The following is a 22,251-nucleotide window of genomic DNA, read 5'->3' as shown; positions in this document are numbered from 1 at the left end:
TGCGGTGTATGAGCAGAGAGATCTGGCTCTTTGTTAATCTGCCTTATGGGCAACTTAAAAAGTAGAAGTTAACCAGCTGTAGTGTAGGTCTCGGCAGCAGGCTGTTTTTTGCTACGGTGATGTTTTCCCACATCTGGTGAGAGTTGTGATCATTCTTCTGGAACGAGTGGTCTGCATAATGCTAGGTAGACAAGATACAATGACTGTTTTACTGTCAGATCGACTATTTCCAACAGGTCCGATCTGATTTCTGATCAGTTTTTTTTTTCTATGGAAAATCGATCAGAAAATTGATCCGAAATTACATCGGATCTGTTGAAAATAGTCAATTTGACAGTAATTCTGTCAGAACATTGTATTGTGTGTCCCTTTTATAAAACATGTGCCATAACCTTTGCAAGTGGCTACTTCTGTCCTATGACCGCGTACAAGAGTAAAAGGCATCCCAGGTGTCTCTCTAGATTTGAACACATGCCACTAGAGGTCCCTCTGATTCTCTGTGTATCAGTCTTTTTCTTTTCATGTCCAAAGGGTCACGGGGAAACCTCTATGAATGTACCCTGCTCCTGCGTCTCATGTTTTTCTTATGTCTTATCCGGCAATACATCGGTACCACTGGGGTAAGTGGTTAGACATGGTGGCTCCTCTTATTGGCTGGCGCCTTTGTCTTTCCATTTTATCGAATGGCTGTTAGTTACTGACAGCTCTAGTCTGGAGGAAAAATACAGAACATCTCACTTGTTTTACAGCATGCTGTAATCTTTGTGAATTTACATTTTATTGAGGTATTTACCGCACAAGTCTGTAATTTTACTTTTACATGCAGTAGCAGCCTTAATGAATTGACATTTTTCAAGACATTCAAGTAAAATCAGCTGTTTTCTGTTTTACCGATATGGTAAGGCTTTGTGAATTGAGTCCACCGTCTCTGAAATGCTACCTGTGATGTTCTTTGGGTGCTCATTAACCGATGATTGAAATATAGTCCCTGTTTTGATGCTCTAATACCTGCCAGGACGTAGATTTCACATAACTGCTGTGCGTTCTTGTCCCTTTTTGCCGCTAGTGTCGCTCTCTACCTGCCGCAGGTCTTGCCCTGCCGTCTCTATGATGGCAGAGCTCCATGAACCAGTCAGATGCCAACTGCATTGGCTCCTGACCCTGTCATCCATGTCAGCAACTCCCATTGGCTTACATTGATCTCACGGTGAGGAGCCAATGAAAGTGGCTCCTGACCGGCTCAGCTGTGAAATCTCCTCCGGGAGATTTGGGCGCAGGATACAACCTGTATACGTCTAAAGGTGCATACACACGTCAGACTATAGTCTTTGGAAAATGAAAGATCACAGACCAATCTTACCCCCTTCCATGTAGTATGAGAGCCATACTCTACACAGTCTTTTCTATGGAGCTGAACTCCCCATCAGAAAAAAAAATCTCTGCAAGATGCTGCACACAAAGATGCTTTACAGACACAAAAGATCAGTATCTGCAAAAGATCTGTTCCTGCAAAAGATCCGTTCCTGCAAATTGTATTCATAGTCTATGAGATCTGCATATCCTCATACACACCTTGTTTAACTGACATTCATCTGCAGATCAGACAATCATCTACAGATCTGAAAATCCATCCTGGTGGATCTGATCTGCAGATGAATGTCAGTTAAACAAGGTGTGTATAATGATCTGCAGATCTCATAAGCCTCATCTACACGCGTAGATGCGGCCGCGATGTTCCTTATCAATCGAGCCGCTAATGCGGCTTGATTGATAAGATCCGACAGGACTGATCTCCCCACTGCCGATTCCCTGCGAGGGGACAATGGCAGGGAGTCGAGCGGAAGATAAGCGGGGAATCGAATGCGGGGACGCGGTGGGCACGCGTGGGGTCGCGGAAGAGGCATTCCGGCGGCTAATCGAGCCGCCGGATCGCAGCCTCCTCTACCCGTGTAGATGAGGCTATAGACTATGAATGCAATTTGCAGGAACAAATCTTTTGCAGATACTGATCTTTTGTGTCTGTACAGCATGTTTGTGTGCAGCATCTTGCAAAAAATTTTTTCTGATGGGGAGTCCAGCTCCATAGAATAGACTGTGTAGAAATGCTCTCATACTACATGAAGGGTGGTAAGATTGGTCTGTGATCTTTCATTTTCCAAAGACTATAGTCGGATGTGTGTATGCACCTTTATCCTGCTGCTGCACAAGTCCCGGCAACGTTAATTATTATTACCCCTCCAGATCCATGTGGATGGTGGGAATTATGTAATTCAGCTTCCAGTTATTGGTGGCAGCCGAATTACAGTGTTTTAAAAGTAACTTCAGCTCCATCTTCTGACAGTGCCGAAGTTACTCAGTGTCCGCCACTATAGCCGTAATTCTTATTACGGTCTATGGTGGCAGCGGCTGCGCCCAAATCTCCTGCGCTGGATTCAACATGCTTTGAGTGGGTGGCTTGAGGCTCCGAGTGGATGGCGGTAGCCACGGGTTTGTGCGTTGACTCGACAGTATTCTGCGGTCTCTGGTCCTTAAGGGATGATGATGTTTAGGAACATGGTACTGGTCTTCATATCTAGTCATATACAGAGAAACCGGGAGCCGTTCCTGTGAGCAAACATTGATGATTTCCGTGCCACCACTTTTTCTTCTCCTTGCTTCACTTTTCTTTGCATCTTGATAAATGACTCCTAATGAAGGGTAGTGGGAAACAGGGCTCTGGATTTAGTCGAGGAGTCGGATAGTTTTGAGTACCTGAAGTCAGAGGTTTCATAAACTGAGGAGTTGGAGTCGGATGATTTTTGTACCGACTCCACAGCCCTGGTGGGAAACTCCTAAATGTGGCTCTAGTGATGTGACCTAGGACCTGTGACCTGACAATTACTACCCTCGCTAGCCAACTACTCTATTAATTTGATGGGCCATTGTATTTTAACAAAAGGTAGTGACCCCCAGTTGAATATTTTGAGTGTTAGTTTCTCATGTCCCAGTCACGTGTAGTGTATATAGTTTGGTTTTCCATGGTGTGTTTGCAGTACTGTTAACAAGGCATTAGATAATTGTTCATACAAATGCTTGCCTACAGTGGTTTGCAAAAGTATTTGGCCCCCTTGAAGTTTTCCACATTTTGTCATATTACTGCCACAAACATGAATCAGTTTTATTGGAATTCCACATGAAAGACCAATACAAAGTGGTGTACACGTGAGAAGTGGAACGAAAATCGTACAGGATTCCAAACATTTTTTTACAAATGAATACCATATATACTCGCATACAAGCCGAATTTTTGACCCCCAAAAAGGGGGTCAAAAGTTGGGGGGTCGGCTTGTATGCGAGTCTTCCCTGGTGGTCCGCGGCCCCCGCTCCTCCCTCCCCACTCCCCCCCGCCGCCGCTGCTATTACTTGTTTCGCAGCGGCTTCCTGGTCCCTGGCGGCGCTTCCTCTTCCCCGCTCTCATGCCTCTATGAAGAGATCACAGCAGCGCGCCCGGCGCTGCTGCTCTGATGATGCAGGGGGCAGGAAAGAGCGGTTCCCATGGTAACGGCGAAACAGATCGCCGCTACAGGGAGCCGCGCTCTTTCCTGCCCCCTGCATCATCAGAGCAGCAGCGCCGGGCGCGCTGCTGTGATCTCTTCATAGAGGCATGAGAGCGGGGAAGAGGAAGCGCCGCCGGGGACCAGGAAGCCGCTGCAGGTAATAGCAGCGGAGGGAGCAGGGCACTATACCGGCCACTACCTACCTACACTGGGTACTATACTAGCTATACTGGGGCACTACCTACCTATACTGGGCACTATACTAGCTAAACTGGGCACTATACTAGCTATACTGGGGCACTATACTAGGTACTATACTAGCTATACTGGGGCACTACCTACCTATACTGGGTACTATACTAGCTAACCTGGGCACTATACTAGCTAACCTGGGCACTTTACTAGCTATACTGGGGCACTATACTAGCTATACTGGGGCACTACCTACCTATACTGGGGCACTACCTACCTATACTGGGCACTATACTGGGAACTATACTAGCTAAACTGGGCACTTTACTAGCTAAACTGGGCACTTTACTAGCTAAACTGGGCACTATACTGGCTATACTGGGGCACTCTACTAGCTATACTGGGGCACTCTACTAGCTATACTGGGGCACTCTACTAGCTATACTGGGGCACTCTACTAGCTATACTGGGGCACTCTACTAGCTATACTGGGGCACTCTACTAGCTATACTGGGGCACTCTACTAGCTATACTGGGGCACTCTACTAGCTATACTGGGGCACTCTACTAGCTATACTGGGGCACTCTACTAGCTATACTGGGGCACTCTACTAGCTATACTGGGGCACTCTACTAGCTATACTGGGGCACTCTACTAGCTATACTGGGGCACTCTACTAGCTATACTGGGGCACTCTACTAGCTATACTGGGGCACTCTACTAGCTATACTGGGGCACTGTACTAGCTATACTGGGGCACTGTACTAGCTATACTGGGGCACTGTACTAGCTATACTGGGGCACTCTACTAGCTATACTGGGGCACACTACTAGCTATACTGGGGCACTCTACTAGCTATACTGGGGCACTCTACTGGCTATACTGGGGCACTCTACTGGCTATACTGGGGCACTCTACTGGCTATACTGGGGCACTCTACTGGCTATACTGGGGCACTCTACTGGCTATACTGGGGCACTCTACTGGCTATACTGGGGCACTATACTAGCTATACTGGGGCACTACCTACCCATACTGAGCACTATACTAGCTATACTGGGACACACTGGGGGGATTACGCGGCCTGCACCAATCCAGCATTTCCTACCCCAGGCTTATATGGGGGTCAATCATTTTCCCCTGTTTTTTCTTGGAAAAGTTGGGGGGTCGGCTTATATGCGGGTCGGCTTATATGCGAGTATATACGGTAACTGCAAAGTGGGGTGTGCGTAATTATTCAGCCCCCTTTGGTCTGAGTGCAGTCAGTTGCCCATAGACATTGCCTGATGAGTGCTAATAACTAAATAGAGTGCACCAGTGTGTAATCTAATGTCAATACAAATACAGCTGGTCTGTGACTGCCTCAGAGGTTGTCTAAGAGAATATTATTGGGAGCAACAACACCATGAAGTCCAAAGAACACACCAGATAGGTCAGGGATAAAGTTATTGAGAAATTTAAAGCAGGCTTAGGCTACAAAAAGATTTCCAAAGCTTTGAACATCCCACGGAGCACTGTTCAAGCGATCATTCAGAAATGGAAGGAGTATGGCACAACTGTACACCTACCAAGACAAGGCCGTCCACCTAAACTCACAGGCCGAACAAGGAGAGCGCTGATCAGTAATGCAGTCAAGATGCCCATGGTGACTCTGGACAGGCTGCAGAGATATACAGCTCAGGTGGGGGGAATCTGTCCATAGGACAACTATTAGTTGTGCACTGCACAAAGTTGGCCTTTATGGAAGAGTGGCAAGAAGAAAGCCATTGTTAACAGAAAAGCATAAGAAGTCCTGTTTGCAGCACTTAACCACCCTGGCGTTCAATTTCCCCAGGATTTCTGTGCAAAAAGTGGTTCAATGAATTTCAAATAATTTTCAAGGTTTTTTTTTTGTGTTGTAATCAATTTTTTTTAATATTGAATTCAATATAGGTTATTGTATTGAATTAAATAAAAAAAATAGTGTTTGCAGCGAGATGTTGATGACGCTGTGTGACCCTGGTGTCATCAACGCCGATCGGCAGGGGACATGAAGCAAAATCCGCCAAGGGACATGGAAGAAGGCACAGAGGAAGCTATCAGAGGTACGCAACGAGGGATCAGCATGCCAATGGTGAGTATAAGACCCAGATGTGTAGCCAGGTGTATAGTTTTGCCAGATGTATAGGTAGGCAGATATTTAGCCAGAAGTATAGGTAGGCAGATGGTTTACCAGATGTATAGGTAGCCAGTTATTTAGCCAGATGTATAGGTAGCCAGATGTTTTACCAGATGTATAGGTAACCAGTTATTTAGCCAGATGTATAGGTAGCCAGGTGTCCCCCACCCCCCAGTCTCCACCAGCCCCAATTTACTCCCCCGAGGGCGGTCTCCTGTGGCGGCTTCTGTGCGGGGGGGGGAAATCCCTCTTCCTTGTGGGCTGGTGGCTGGTCGGGGATTCCCCCTTCCGTGCAGGGGGGGGGGGGGTGAGATCCCTGTTCTATGCATGCTGGTGGCCAGGTGTCTCCCTTCTGTGCAGGGGGGGGGGGGGAAGATCCCCCTTCTATGCGGGCCGGTGGCCAGGTGTCTCCCTTCTGTGCAGGGGGGGGGGGAGATCCCCCTTTTATGTGGGCTTTTCGGGGATTCCCCCTTCTGTGCAGGGGGTGGAGGGGTCCCCTTCTGTGCGGGCGGGCTGTGGGTGGCTCTTCCCTCTTCCTCCCTCCGGATCCCACATGTGCCCCCCCCCCCCCTCCTGATCTTCTAGCCTCCCCGGTATCCAGCCCTACACTACTCACCCGAGGGCTGTCTCCTGCGCCGGCCGCGATTTTGTTCCTGTATATTACAAGATGTTAAAGAGAACCCGAGGCGGAATTTGTAAATCTTAAAGTGATCCTAAAGTCAAACCAAAAAAGAATTTTACTCACCTGGTGCTTCCAATAGCCCCCTGCAGCTGTCCGGTGCCCTCGCCGTGTCCCTCCGATCCTCCTGTCCTGGCCGGCAGCCACTTCCGGTTTCGCCGCCAGGAGCAGACAGGCTAGGAACGCGAGTGATTCTTCGCGTTCCCAGCCACAATAGCGCCCTCTATGCGGCTATAGCAGCATAGAGGGTGATATAGCAGCTGGGAACGCGGAGATTCACTCGCGTTCCCAGCCTGTCGGCGGCTGTCGCCGGACCCGGAAGTAGCCGCCGGCAGGGACAGGAGGATCGGAGCCAGGCTGCGAGGGCGCCATGCAGCTTCAGGGGGCTGAGGGATGCCCCAGGTGAGTAAAAATCATTTTTTTATTTTTTTTTATTTTGACTTAAGTATTCCTTTAAGGTCCACTTTAATAGGCCCCAGAGGAATGTCATGTGCACAATGACATGCCGCTGTTCTATTGCCGCTGCCAGTCCCCCCTGAGCCTCAGGTAAACAAAGCAGGCTAGCGACAAGCAGATTGTCGCTAGACTGGTGATATTTTCAGGGGGGACAGGCAGTGGCAATAGAATGACACAGAGGCATGTCATTGTGCACGTGACATGCCTCTGGGTCCTTTTAAGTTTTTTTTTTTTTTACAAATTCTGCCTCAGGTTCTCTTTAAAACACACAGCTTAGGTACACTGGACATTCCCATTGGAAACATTCTTTTGGTATGTGATTTTTTTTTTTAGCAAACAAGTGGTCTTATCTATTTGTCATAAATTAGCTAGCATCCATGTGAGATCCTCCTGAACTTGTAATTAAGTAATCTTATGACATTTTATTTACTGTATGTTTGCAAAAGATTGTTTCTCCTACGAATGTCCAGTATATATAAGCTATGTGTTTTAACATCATGTTAACAGCTTTTGGACCGGGCTAATTGAAATCTGCATCTTGTTTGGGAGTTGTTATCCCTGCTAGGATGTAGATTTCAATTAGCCCGCTGCATGCTACTGCCAATTACGCTGCTGCAGCCTATTTACCCTGCCGACGGTATGAAGGTAGAGCTCTGTGAGACAGTCAGGAGCCAATGAAATCGTCTCCCGACCAACTCTCAGTGCTCTGCCGCCGTAGCGATGGCAGAGCGAGTGAGCTGTGATAGCGGTAGGCCCTGTTTTCCATACTAGTGGTCTCTGGCCCCTGGTACTGAAGTGGAGTAATATACAGGAACAAAGTCTGATGAAGGTCTGCAATGGCTATGGAGTCTGAGTCGAGGAGTTGGAGCACTTTTGGGTACCTGGAGTTGGAGTCAGTGGTTTCATGAACTGAGGAGTCAGAGTTGGATGATTATTGTAACGACTCCACAGCCCTGATGAGAATTGTAAAGTGTACAATGGGCTAGTGTTTAGATGTCACCAGAATACCTTACAGCAGAGCTCCCCAACCCTGTCCTCAAGGCCCACCAACAGTGCATGTTTTGCAGAAAACCACAAACCTGCACAAGCAAGGTAATCAGTGTCTCAGCAGAGCTGATTAACCACCTCTGTGGATTTCCACAAAACATGCAGTGTTGGTGGGCCCTGAGGACAGGGTTGGGGAACACTGCTAGTACAGGGAATCTGAAGTGATAGATGGACGCTGACCAATTTATTTCATTTTAAACCTTACCAGTTGCCTCACAGTGTTACTGATCTGCTCTAATACTTTTAGCCACAGGCCTTGAACAAGCATGCAAATCAGATCTTTGACAAATTTGACAAGATTAGCTGCATGCTTATTTCAGGTGTGTGATTCAGACACTACTGATGTCAGAATGGCCAGCTGGGATGAAACAACTAAAAACAGCACCGGAGATTTTGGTGCAGCAGATGCCACCACAGGCCGTAATTACGAATCACGGCTAAAGCGTCCACCAGACAGTAATCTGGGCGCTGTCAAAAGGCGAAGCCCAAATTACTATAAAAACAGCAATACCTGGGAGCAGAATTATATATTTTCCCACTACTTACGGCGCCCACCAAGACTTGTGCAGGAGCAGGTTGAAGTGTTTATCGACTTTACACGTCTCCCAAATTATCCGGCCCCTTGATTATATGTACGCCAGCAGGGCTTCCAGGTAACTGGTATTGTTTAAAAAGACTCTGTATCCAAAAAAATGTTCCCCTGGGGGCTACTCGCCTCAGGAGGGGGAAGCCTCAGGGTCCCAATGAGGCTTCCCCCTCCGCTGTAGCTGCAGGCAATCCAGCGCTGGCTCCCCCAAAGCGACCCGCAATCCAGGCTCGACAAGCTTGACAATATACATTTATTTACTTTTCCTGGCTCCAGCGGGGGCACTTTTGCGGCTCTTAGCACAGAGATGGGTGGAAATAGCCCGCCTATCTCCGAGCAGAAAACCAATACTGCACCTGCGCTGGAGGCGGGAAGCTAAATATTTACATCCCCGCCGTTCTGGGAGCTTTTTCGCCACCCCCGTAGGAAACAGGACGGCTTTCCCCACCCGAGGTAAGTACCCCCCAGGGAAACTTTTTCTCGTTACAGGTTTTCTTTAAAAGGAAATAATTATGGCAACTTCCATATACCTCTTGCTTGAGGTTCCCTGTAATGTGGCTCATAGCAGGGAAGTTGGAAATTCTTTGCTGTGTATGCATTGAGCAAGTATAACAGGATACTAAATCCTGCTCCTTACACACCATCAGATTAGTGCTATAGACTCAGCATTGTTTGAGTAACCTAGAATCTTAGATAGTCGTGTTTGAGTTTTTCCTCTATGTAAATGACTTTTTATGTGTGACTCTGAAGTACAGAGTGGTAAGCAAGTAACTAGTGACTAGTGGGAACCTGTTGGTCAGAAGGGTTTTATCCTCCATCTCTGACAGAGTTCACTTTAAATGGGAAAACTCTTAAAACAATGTATCCATAGGACTAAACCTAAATAGGACTTTCACAATATAACTTTTTTTTACTTTTATTTTGGTTTTAGGTTAAAGGGAACCTGAAGTGATAGGAATATGGAGGTTACTCTGTGAACCACGCCCCTTACCTGATTTTTGTGCTGATGCTCTTTCTCTAATATTTCAAGTCACTGGTCCAGAATGAGCATGTAGATCAGATGCTTTGCCTCTGGTGTGACTCTACTGGCTGCATGTTTGCTGCAGGTGTGCAAATAAAAAAAAATCAAGCCTAAAGCACTGCATGACAGCCAGGCAACTGGAATGGTTTTTAAAGCCCCAGCTACACTATACAATTTTTTTGTGCAGTTCTATTCATCGATTCGATTCAATCCAACGTGTGATTTCGATTTAATTTGCCATTGTTTTGCAATGGCAAATTGAATCGAATCAAATCCCGATCGGACATGTCGGATTGAATCGAATCAATGAATGGAATAGGACAAAAAATTGTATGGTTTAGATGGGGCTTCAGGGACTGAAGATGGCAGTGTCTGTATTTATCTCACTTTAGATTCCATTTGAAGGGAACCTGAAGTAAGGCATATGGTGGCTGCCATATTTATTTCCTTTTAAACACTACTAGTTGCCTGCCAGACTGTTGATCTCTGTGGCTGCAGTAGTGTCTTAATCACACACCTGCAACAAGCATGCAAGCTAATCCAGTCATTTTTCAGTCAGAAACATCGGATCTGCATGGTTAGGGTCTATGGCTAAAAGTGACATGCTGAATACTCACCACAAAGACCACAGAAGATAAATCGGATACGTGGGACGAAAGATGCAATGAACAATCTTTCCTGATCCATGCTCCAAAAACGTACTGTGGGAACAAACTAGGGGTGCAAATGCGACATTGAGCGATCGCGGTAATTAGAGCGGGGGTCAATGGAGATTGGTACAGCCGGCCATGATTGGATCAGTCATGACGGTCGTTCAAAGCATACGATTATTGCGTATAATTGGCCTTTATTGAACATGGTTTAATTATTGTTCGTCAACAATTCACGGAGAAAATCTTCTGGTGGGTATTGGCCTTTAGAGGCAGATGATCAGCAGGACAGCCAGGCAATGTGCATTGTTGTTTAAAAGGAAATAAATATGCCAGCCTCCTTACTCCTCTCAGTTCAGGCATGCTTTAAAAATCTAGGTGTGATGATTTATATCACTTATGGCAGCAGTGTTTGTCTAGCTACAATATATCCTGCTATGTCTGTGATGAACACAGAGCAGGGGACAGACAAAAAGTTATTTTGTCTGTCCCCTGCTCTGTGTTCATCTCAGACACATACTACGCAGAAGTACTTATGTGTATCTATCTTCTTATGCTACATGTCATTATGTTAGACTTTATCGGGCAGTCTTTATGTTGTCCAACCAAACCAAGTGTGTAGTACTATACACCATCTCTTTGGAAGTCTCAGATAACGTTCCACTGCATTCGCCTACTTTTTGGCAGTTTTTTTTTTGGGGGGGTTTATTTGTTTAGGTGACCACTTGTATGTGGTTCATACATGTGCTGCTGTGCAGAGACATCCCATGAGTAAATAGACACCATGGTTTTTGGTCATAGTCCCTTTTTTTAATTTTATTTTTATTTATTTTTTTTATATAAATCACAGTAGGCAAATGGTACAAATGCCACATGTGCATATTAAAACCTAGTTGTCCCGCCACACGCAAAGTCTAAGGGCCAGGTCACACAGATGTTTACCACCGTCCGCTTTACTTGCCGTTAAAGCGGTGACCATTCAAGTGAATGGGCAGCACTTGTGCCACCGTTTGTGCAAACTCCATGTTGTGGTTGTTTACCGCTTGCATCTCAGTGTCCCCCTTCTGGAGTTGAAAACCACTTAAAGCTGTCAGAAGATGTAAAATGCTTTTCTGCACACTTGCAGCACTGTGGTGTAGTGGTAAGCGATCTCGCCTTGCAGTGCTGGGCTCTCGGTTCGAATCCCAGCCAGGTCAACATCGGTAAGAAGTTTGTATGTTCTCCCCATGTCTGTGTGGGTTTCCTCTGGGCAATCCGTTTTCCTCCCACATCTCAAAAACCTACAGATAAGTTAATTGGCTTCCCCATAATTTGGCCCTAGACTGATACATGTACTACACGATACATAGACATATGACTATATGACTGTCCCTAACTGAGGGACAGTTAGTGACAAGACAATATACTCTGTACACCGCTGCATATTATGTCGGCGCTATATAAAATACTTAAACACGCCGGCAGAAGCCTGCGTGTACCGGCCCTTCATCTTATCTGGCATGGAATTAATGATTTCTGTGATCTGAAGAGCACTTTTTTTTTTTTTTTTTTACTTTCTCTGTTTTAAACCAGGGCTGTGGAGTCGGGGCAATTTTGGGCACCCAGAGTCGTAGTCGGGGATTTCATAAATTGAGGAGTCTGAGTCAGATGATTTTTGTACAAAATCCACATCCCTTTTAAGCATTAGAGTAAGGCGTCGGAGTCTCGTCCATTTTGGGTACCCGGAGTCTGAGTCGTGGTTTCATAAACTGAGGAGTCCGAAGATTTTTGTACCGACTCCACAGCCCTGTTTTAAACTACATAATTACCTGACTGAGGATGAGCACTCATTTGTGCTGCAGTGGCCACCAACTTGCTGAGTTGCTCCCAAATAATTTTTCCTCCCTGCCAAGCTGTGCTTTTTAATAAAGCAGCTTTTACCATTCCCCACCCTAATGACTGGACAGTAAGTCAGGAGATGCTGGCCTTTGATAGGAGTGTGGAGATTAGTGGGACAGGGACTTGGGGCTCTTTCACATTAGCTAACGCATGCACAAACCGGATTTTGTGCACGCATTACGAATCATGTTGTGACGTCGGGAAGTTGCAGTTCGACTCTGATCAGCAGCGCTAGTTTTAATTCACCTGACAGGAAACCGCTTGCGCCGTACGATTAAAAGCTCCCAGAAGCGTTACAAGGTAATGCTCTGGAACGGTTTGTTACCCGCTTACCGCATCCTAGGAGCGATCCGTCAAAACAGATGGATCAGCTCCTAGTGTGAAAGAGCCCTTAGGACCTGTTGAAAAGGCAGCTCTGAAAAAAATTGCCGCGGGGAGCCCAAAGACTCCGTGGCAGTGCCACTAGATATTTACACCTCCTGATGGTACAATACATACTGTATATAGCAGGGCTGTGGAGTCGGTACAAAAATCAGCTGACTCCAACTCCTGAGTTTATGAAACTTCCAACTCCTCAGTCTAATTCTTACAAAAGCTATGGATTTGGTTCAAAAATCATCCGACTCCTCAGTTTATTGAAACCTCTGACTCCTCGACTACAACTCCACAACCCTGGTATATAAGAACATGGTTTAGATCAGTTAGAAATTACACCTAAAGCTTTATTTGCATAAGGACTGTATGATAAAGCATCATTTTCAAATCTTGTATAACTGAATAGCATACCCTTTACTCCGCAGTATGTTGTTTCTGTGAAGCAACTCTGCTTTTTCTACTGGAGAGCTGAGCAGCTTATGAAGGAGACTTGGAGTATATGGTTTCCAAGAGGCCTTTTCACATTGGATCATCTTGCATTTCAGTTGTGCAAGACAAGGTTGAATTATTTTTATACTGCCAAGAAGTGAATAAGGTGTCAGTGTGAGAAAATACTAAAGCTCTGTCATGTAACACCCATATGTACGTGTCACTTGAATTCAGTATGAATAAGGATGTATATTCAATAACACATTGTATGTATGTGTCCCTTGCTTCTGAACTCCTACTTGGAGTTAAATCCTTCTCCATTAAAACTGCTACACTGTGTGAGCAAAACACTGGTGATTTGATTAAAGTAAACCATTCCCTTGGCATTGTTTTAATTACAGATATGCTGTCCTCTTGGGACTTAGCCTGCCTTTCGCACAATACTGTTCACATTACAAGAACAAATGTCATTTTGTTTACCTGGCAAAGCACATAATACTGTGGCCTATACAAATGAGGTTGTACAGTCTGTAGAACCATGCTTGAGTAGTCATTTAGGAGAAATGACTGGAATTAAACAATGCTGACTTTTTTTTTTTGTCCAGGTAACTTTTTTTTTTGCTGCACACTACCTTATAAGAGTTTCCCATTGATGTCAGAGTAGAATCAGATGCTCCCAGCAGTTCCATATGATTGCTTAAAAGGAGGTATCCAGAGACAGATTGCTGTACCAGGCCCATAACACACTGATGTTTATGATGTGCTGTTAACTATGTGTAAACATTACTTCTAATTTTAATGCATTTGTTTTTTGTATTTCAGGACACAGATTCAGAGATGTCTTTCATATTTGAGTGGATTTATAATGGCTTCAGCAGTGTGCTGCAGTTTTTAGGTAAATCTCTTTAGATGACACTTATTTAATGCATGCCTCTTACATTACAGTAGAATCTAGTTGTAGTAAACTCTGATATTGTAAAGCAGAGTCGGAGCAATTTTGGGTAATCGGTGGTTTCAATAAAGTGAAGAGTCTGAGTCGAATGATTTTTTTGAACCAAATGCATAGCTTTTGTAAAAATTAGACTAAGGAGTTGGAGTCGAGGAGTCGGAGCAATTTTGGGTACCTGGAGTCGGGGTCGGTTTCATAAACTGAGGAGTCTGAAGATTTTTGTACCGACTCCACAGCCCTGTTGTAAATCCCCAGGTCCTGATCATGCACCTGTATAAATATATAGTATATGACCAATTCTGATAGTAAACTTCCAGGCCAAGTTTACTATAGAATGATTCTACTGTAACATGTTATGGTGCAGTAATAATCTAGGTGATAGTTTTATCACAAAACTAACTGAACACCAGAACTTGCCATCAATTTGCTGCATTTTTTTTCTTTTTCATGAAATTCAATTAGGCCCGGTTCACACTTACTTTGGAGTGACAAACGGATCCATGAGAACGGTTCTCATTACCAGTCTATCTGATCAGTTTTTACTCTGTTGCTACTCCATTTCCGTTCCGTTTCCTCACATTGCCCTCCTCCCCCCCCCCCCCCCCAAGACCTCCACCCCCAAAGTGGATTTTTCTGTTTAGAACAGTTCCGTTTTCTTATTGCCTCCAATGCATCCTTCCAGCTTCCATTTCTATTCTGCTGGGCAGCGGAACGTTTACAACAGATCAGTTTGGACAGATGTTAACATTGAATCAATTCGCATCTGTTAGGATCCAGGAATGGAATGTTTAACACCAGTGTGAATCGGGCCTTAGTTTATTTGCAATTTGTCTATCACATTAACCAGGGCTGTGGAGTTAGAGTCGGGGCAATTTTGGGCATCCGGAGTCGGAGTCGTTGATTTCATAAACTGAGGAGTCTGAGTCGGATGATTTTTGTACAAAATCCACAGCCCTGTTAAGTATTAGACTAAGGAGTTGGAGTCAAGAAGTCGGAGCTATTTTGGGTACCTGGAGTCGGAGTTGGTGGTTTCATAAACTAAGGAGTCAGAGTTGGAGTCGGAAGATTTTTGTAACGACTCCACAGCCCTGACATTAACTATCTTTTTGTTGCCAATATTAAACAGTTGAGCATCTCAGTTTAACATTTTGAACCATGTTAATTCTCTTGCAGGATTATATAAGAAGTCTGGAAAACTAGTGTTTTTAGGATTGGACAATGCTGGCAAAACCACGCTGCTTCACATGCTGAAGGATGACCGGCTTGGGCAACATGTCCCCACACTATATCCAAGTATGTTGTCTGTCACATTTACTATATAGCTAGTTATAAAGCCATTCATACACTGAAAGCCGCTATTGGCAGATGTTATATTTAACCTTTTAGCTGCCAAATAAAGTAAAACTGCCATTGGAGAAGTGTGCCATTTTCAATGCATATGATTTGCGTCCGCTAGCAGTCCAAAAAAAGTTTGTGTATATATTGGGGCATTCTCAAGTTCCCTTAAGGCCGCTTGGCCCTCGCCATCTCACTGGGCGGCTCCTGTCCCCCCGCAATCTGGCCCGAAAAAGCTTGTCGGAGTCGTGCTTTATCGCGCATGTACAGCTCGTCCGCATGCGCTCCCTTGTTGCGCCCCACCAGCTGGGAGCATTATATGACACATGACTCGGCCAAGCTTGCAGGCTGAATTGTGGGCAACGAGACACCCAGGGAGAAGACTAGGGACAAAGTGGACTTAAAGGGTACCTAAACTGAGAGGCATATGGATGTTTCCTTTTAAACAATACCAGTTGCCTGGCTTCCTGCTGATCTCTCTGGCTGCTGTAGTGGCTGAATCACACACCTGAAACAAGCATGCAGCTAATCCAGTCTGACTTCAGTCAGAGCACCTGATCTGCATGCTTGATGAAGGACTGTGCCTTAAAGGATTAGAGAAACAGGATCAGCAGGGGAATCAGGCAACTGGTATTATTTTAAAAGGAAAAATCCATATCCTTCTTAGTTTAGGTTCCCTTTAAGGAAGGCCCTGGTAAGTATGAAACATGTGATGCTTGTCGTCTCGGGTACATTTTAAGCAGCTTAAAAATACAGCAAGTGAATTTCACCTTGGTGAGACTGATTGGTCCATTTCAAGTCTGCATACGTTTGCATAATCCTTAATCAACTCGGAATTATTTGCACTTAGTTGACATCCCTAGTGATAACACATTTTGTATGCATTTGCCATTCTTATCCCCCCAAAAATCCTTTAAGGACATAGATTTTTTTTTTATGTGCACTGTTAACATGCTAGCTGTCTGTTTACAGCATCAGAGGAATTAACGATTGCTGGAATGACCTTTACAACTTTTGACCTTGGTGGGCATGCACAAGGTAGGTATCATTTTCTATCACTTGGTCAGATGAAGACTTGTCCAATGCTAAAAATATGTATATTTTGTTTGGCTTTCTATATATTTTTTGTTTGGCTGCCGCAATCGTGCATGCGTGTCCCGGCTGTTCATGCATGCTGATGCACCCATGCAATAGTGAATGATTGCTACCTTAGCTGCAATCGTTTAAATAAAATTTAAGAAAACAAAGTTGAAGGCCACTTGCATGCTGCGTCGCACCCCGGTACACTTCCCTGCCACAAGGGCCATGCAAGTCTCTGTAGACTTGCATAGTATGCGCAGTGCTGCAGAAGTATCAAAATCACAGCAATCCTGACACAGTCTGCAGTGCGTTACTGCCTGATCTGTGCCTATCGCATGGATTATTCAGTAATGCAAGGCAATGGGTGACCCAGTAAGCGCACACAACGGAAGTGCGATGCAGCGCAAATGCACAGACCAATGGGAATTCCAGTGGCATACTTCCTGTCTAGCAGGTAACTTAACACTAACCGGGTGTGGGGGGTCCTGCTATGGCTATGTCTATGACCCTGACGCTGCTTCGTGGCGCAGGGTCATATGAAGACTGATTGGTGCAATGCAGTGCTTGCACCACATCACACTGCTAATCTTAGGTGTGCAACCGGCCTAAAAGGTTTTATGTTAAAGTGAAAGTCACATTATAAATAAAGGTTGTTTTTTGTTTTTTCCTTGTTAAGTGTTAACCCCATATGTTACCTATAGTTGGCCTTAAGATTCATAGACATCTGTAATGGCTGGACAGCTTGTGGACCCAACGCTGTATAGATGCATCGCTATGTTGTTTTCTAGCAATACATCTATACAGCACTGGTGTCCCCAAACTGTGTGCCCTAGTGATCACATGCAATCGCTACAGACGCACAGGCTGGCAATAATGGTAGGCTACATGCCTAACTAGTGATGACATATGGCATATATGGTATCGTTTTAACCAGGATAAGTCGTTGTATTTTGAGGAGTTTTAAAACTGCGGCACTTGTCATGTAAAAATTAAGGGTGAAACATGAAAAAAATTGAATTTTTGCATTTACACCTAATTTTCCATGATAAATACCTGTAAAATTTAAACAAGGCTTGGGAAAAAAAAATATTAAGTAAAGAAAGCCTAGATTGTCTTGAAAAAAATAATATATGGATCACTTTGATGGCATAAGTAATAAAGTTATTGCTGTATCTATAGCAACATAGCTGATATGGCAAAATTGTCAGGAATGCAAAGTGGTTAATTATGGAACTGGAAAGGTTGTACATAATTTTTCACACACGGTTACTGCCTTTTGACACGAGTCAGGTAATAAGGGCACTGTGCAACCGAGGGCATTTTGGCGCCGCCATAGGCCGTAATGTGAATTACAGCTATTGTGACACTCAGTCAGTAATTTGGGTGCCAGCAAAAGACAGAGCCCAAATTATGATTAAAAAAAAGCGCAATTTGGCCGCTAGTGCTGGAAGCCGAAATTGCATCTTACCCCCCACTGTACAGCGCCTTGGAGGGGGAATAAGGCCTCTTGCACACTGCAAGCAAATCAGATTCAGATTCAGATTTTTAATCTGTTTTTACATCCGATTCCGATTCCGATTTTTAATCTTAACTGCATGCTGCGTTTTTTGATCCGTTTTTCTGTTGAATGTATTCAAGGAAAATCGGAAACGGAATCGGAATCGGAAACGGAATCGGAATCGGAATCGGAAAACGGATTTGCAGTGTGCAGGGAGCCTAATAATGAATGCAGTGGGGAAATTTGCCACATCAGGGCGAGCCATTTTTCGGCTTCACCCTGCGCCCAAATTTCCTGGTGCCCTTTTTGGTTGCATGCGCTTTTTGACCTAGTGCAATATGTCGAGTTGTTATTCACCGAAGGTTGTTTTTACCTAATTTTAACACCTGCTAAGTACCATATTTTAAATTTTTTTTTTTTTTTTTTATTTCTTAATCTACTAAACCTTACAAATGAGACTGTATGTCCTTGTATGCCAAAGCTTGAAACTGAAAGGGTGTATTTTCTTTTGCTCATGGTTGTATTTACATTATATACGGTAATGATACCCCCGATTGTCCTTACATTATTATCTCTATACCAAAAATCAGATGTAACACACGTTTCCATGATTAATTATGCGTAAACATTTTCTTTAAAAAAATATATATGTCATTTTATTAAAAAAAAACAGAAACAATCTGCTCCACCAGTTCAGATATTCTCAAGGACTGGCAGCTGCTGCTCACACTGAATTAGCCTGAAGCACTATCTTATTTAGTCACAAGGGCATGAATGGAGGAGAGTGATTACTGTATTTTTCGGACTATAAAGGTTGCCACTAACGGTCCAATTTCTAGCGAAAAATCGTTCAAACGATTAGAAATTTTGATCGGATTGGTTGTAAATAATCTCCATTGGTGGACACAATCTATTATGAACGAGTGAAAAAAAAAAGTTGTCCGAATGAATTTTCGTTGAACCAAAATTTGGATTTTCTTGTTGGTTGTGATAGATAGGAAGCAAAGATTGGTTCGTTGATGGTGTAGTGAACGATGTATTACAATATTTCACTTCCGATCAGATTTTCTGATTGCTCGAATGAATTTTCGGTAGAAATTGGACCGTTAGTGGCCAGCTTTATGCACACTTTGTTTTTCTCCCCCAAAAGTGGGTGGGGGGTCAGTGCGTCTTATAGTCCGAATGTGAAGACCAGTTTGTCCTTCATTCCCCTGTGTCTGGCACCACCATCCCTGTGTGCGGTTTCCGACTTGTGTGCAGAGTCCCGTGTCCTTATATGCAGTGTCCCTATGTCCGATGTTCCTCCTGTGTGCATTGTCCCCTTTCTCTGTCCCTTCGGAAGTCCCTGCACCTGATGTTCCCCTATGTCGGGGGTCCGTGTATCTGATGTCTCCCTACGTTTGAAGTCCATGTATCTGATGTCCCCGTGTCCAGTGTCCATGGATCTGATGTGCCCGACCCTGCGTTTGGTGTCGCCATGTAATGCATACCATGTTTTCCCCTACTCCTCAGGCTACGACTCGAGCAGCTCCGATGATGGAAGTAGCCATTGACCGATAAGGCGGGGGGCGCTGCACCAGACCGCCAATCGCAGCACTCACTTCTCCTGCTTGCTTCTTCTTACAGAGCCCAGTAGTCCCGTGGGCGGAATCATTTGGGCCAATCACAGCACGATGTGGGCGGAGCGCCACCCGGCACTTGTACTCTGTTGTGTCGGCACTGATTTCCATGTGGATTTAGCAAGCATCCCGCCGCTAATCTATCGCTGCCAGCGTCTGCCATGCTGTGTTTCAGGGCTGCATGTGATGGGTAGCGGCAGATGGCGAATTGTGTTCCTGCTGCCAGAAGCAGTGAGCCCTGTAGTTTGCTGTCTGGGGCAGCGCCCTCCACCTGATTGGACATGGCTACTTATCAACTTGAGGAGTCGGAGGATAAGCTATGGTATGCAGGACACTGGGACACTAAATGCAGGGATGGGGACACACAGGGACACCACGCACAGGCATATGACACGGGGATACCACACACAGGCATGTGACATATGGGCGCACCACACACATGGATGGGACACATGGATGGGACACATGGGTACACCCCACACATGGATGGGACACCGCACACATAGATGGGACGATGCACACAGGGATAGGGCACAGGGGGACACTGCACACATGGATTGGACACAGGGGACACTGCACACAAGGATGGGACACTACACACAGGGACAGGGCACAGGGGGACATTGCACACAAGGATGGGACACCACACACAGGGACAGGGCACAGGGGGACAATGCACACATGGATGGGACACGGAGACACTGCACACATGGATTGGACTCGGGGACACCGCACACAAGGATGGGACACTACACACAGGGACAGGATACAGGGGGACACTGCACACAGGGATGGACTTGACAAGGCATCTGCCTTTCAGGCAATGCTTTTGAAAACAAAGAAAACCTTAATAATTTCCCATGAGGTATGGACTAGTACAAAAACCTGTCAGTTCTGTCAGATTTTAGCTTTATTTGTTCGCTTTTTTGCTATAATGATCCTTTAACTGTCTGTTATGCATTGCTGCAGGTGTAAGCTGTGAGTGCAAGGGATAATATTGATCTGCAGTAGAAACTTACTTTTATGAATAGTTTTATAGAAAACCACATTCCTTTAAATGCATAAATAAAACTGTGCCTGAACGTGAGCTTTAATATAAGAAGTAATACTGTAGAACTGGCATTTAGTTTTTATTGCTGTGACTGGAAAGATGTTTCTGAAATTTGTGAACATTTTATACCATAGTTTGTTCATTAGATCTTTGTTTGCTTGTGCAAGGCACTGTGGTTAACATTTCACCTCTTTCTTGCTGTTTAAGCTCGGCGTGTTTGGAAGAATTATTTGCCAGCAATCAATGGAATTGTGTTTCTTGTGGACTGTGTAGACCATTCGCGCCTTATGGAGTCTAAAGTGGAGCTTAATGTGAGTAAGCAGCTAATGTATTTAAAATTCTGGGTTGTGAAAAAAATCAGTCCATCATCTTTACTAAATTGCAATCAGGTGGCCATACAGCAGGCGACCAATCGGCCATCCAATTCGATTATTAAATTGGATGAAATCGATGCAGCCAAGTGCATGCTAGACCGACAATGTAACCAATTTTGTGACGAAAATTGGTTGCATTCTCGATCACGTATGCTGCACGGTGTTGCTCGATTGGATGCGTGGCGGTAACTGTGTGCAATTTTGCGACAATAGACAAACGTGACAACTTCTGGCGCTGTCACCCCACTGCCCCGTATAAATTGTATACATTACCTGTCCGCGGCCTGCGCTTATACCTCCGCTGCTCCTGGCGCATTCTCCTCTCTATACATGCGTGCCCCACGTGGTTTCCAAGTCAGGGCAAGTGTGAAGTCACACGCGCCCTTACTAAGAAACCACGTGGGTTGCGCCTGTATGCAGTGGAGTCCTGGAAGCCAGCAGGGACAAGCGGAGGCCGCGGAGAGGTAATGTATACACTTTACATGGGGTACGGGGGGGGGGGGGGTTGGTCTTTTGGTCGAATCTGCCCATACATCGCTAGATGTATGGCACCCTTTAGTTCTTCTCGCACACCAACAATCCATGCTCGTAAAGTAAGTGAGAGTGAAAGAATTGGTTTGTATATTTACAACCATTAGTGAAGCTGTATCAACACAGTGTTCTCCCCTGAATTTTTTTCCAGCGGCGTGGCATGAAAAAGTAGCCTAGTGGGGCGAGATGACAGAATGCAGGGCCGGCGCTTCTCTGCTAGGTGGAGCACCTGGCTAAAAGAGCCTGGGGAGAACACTTGTCAACGTATGATAAAAAGCCCTAAAAGCACCAACTTCTAAAAAGTTATGTAAAAATGGGTAAAGCAAATTAAGGGCTGGTTCACACTGGTTTGTACCCGGCTTCCAGTGGAGTCTCGTTCGGCGGCTTCCCGTCGCGATCGGCATTTTTCATCCCCACAGGGGCACACGAAGACGCAGATGTAATCAACCGGCGTTTGTGCGCGAACACGGCATTCCGATCCTGATTTTTTTTTTTCCCCATCGTTCCAGGTGACCCTGGACACTATATGCTGCGTCCAGGGTCACCTGAAACGATGGGGAAAATCAGGATCGGAATGCTGTGTCCGCGCACAAACGCCGGTTAACGTTACACGCCGAGTGATACAGTCACTCCCATTCACTTGAATGGGAGCGTTTAACGATGAGTCCCAGAACACTGGTGGTAATCGCACTCCAAGCGTCCGTGTGAACCAGCCCTTAGTCTGTAGTGAACCTCAGGTGGTAAATATTCAAAACCACACCTGAGGGGGTTGATAGGTAAGCCCCAATAGATTACAAGTGCTGTT

The 22,251-nt window shown here is 45.2% G+C and overlaps 1 protein-coding gene across 1 annotated transcript in view; it reads left to right on the top strand.

The window, feature by feature from the left end:
* LOC137535914 (small COPII coat GTPase SAR1A) overlaps positions 1-22,251 on the top strand; it is a 45,963-nt gene that overhangs the window by 2,872 nt on the left and 20,840 nt on the right. Inside the window, exons 2-5 of the mRNA XM_068257791.1 lie at positions 13,832-13,904; positions 15,132-15,251; positions 16,266-16,331; positions 20,749-20,852. Coding sequence (XP_068113892.1) covers positions 13,847-13,904; positions 15,132-15,251; positions 16,266-16,331; positions 20,749-20,852 — 348 coding nt within the window. The 5' untranslated portion in view covers positions 13,832-13,846. The remainder of the gene's footprint in view (positions 1-13,831; positions 13,905-15,131; positions 15,252-16,265; positions 16,332-20,748; positions 20,853-22,251) is intronic.

The sequence above is a fragment of the Hyperolius riggenbachi genome, chromosome 10 (genome assembly GCF_040937935.1).
Source record: "Hyperolius riggenbachi isolate aHypRig1 chromosome 10, aHypRig1.pri, whole genome shotgun sequence".
Taxonomy (NCBI): domain Eukaryota; kingdom Metazoa; phylum Chordata; class Amphibia; order Anura; family Hyperoliidae; genus Hyperolius; species Hyperolius riggenbachi.
Note: the sequence above shows the minus strand (reverse complement) of the source record. Positions and strands in the feature narration are given on the sequence as shown.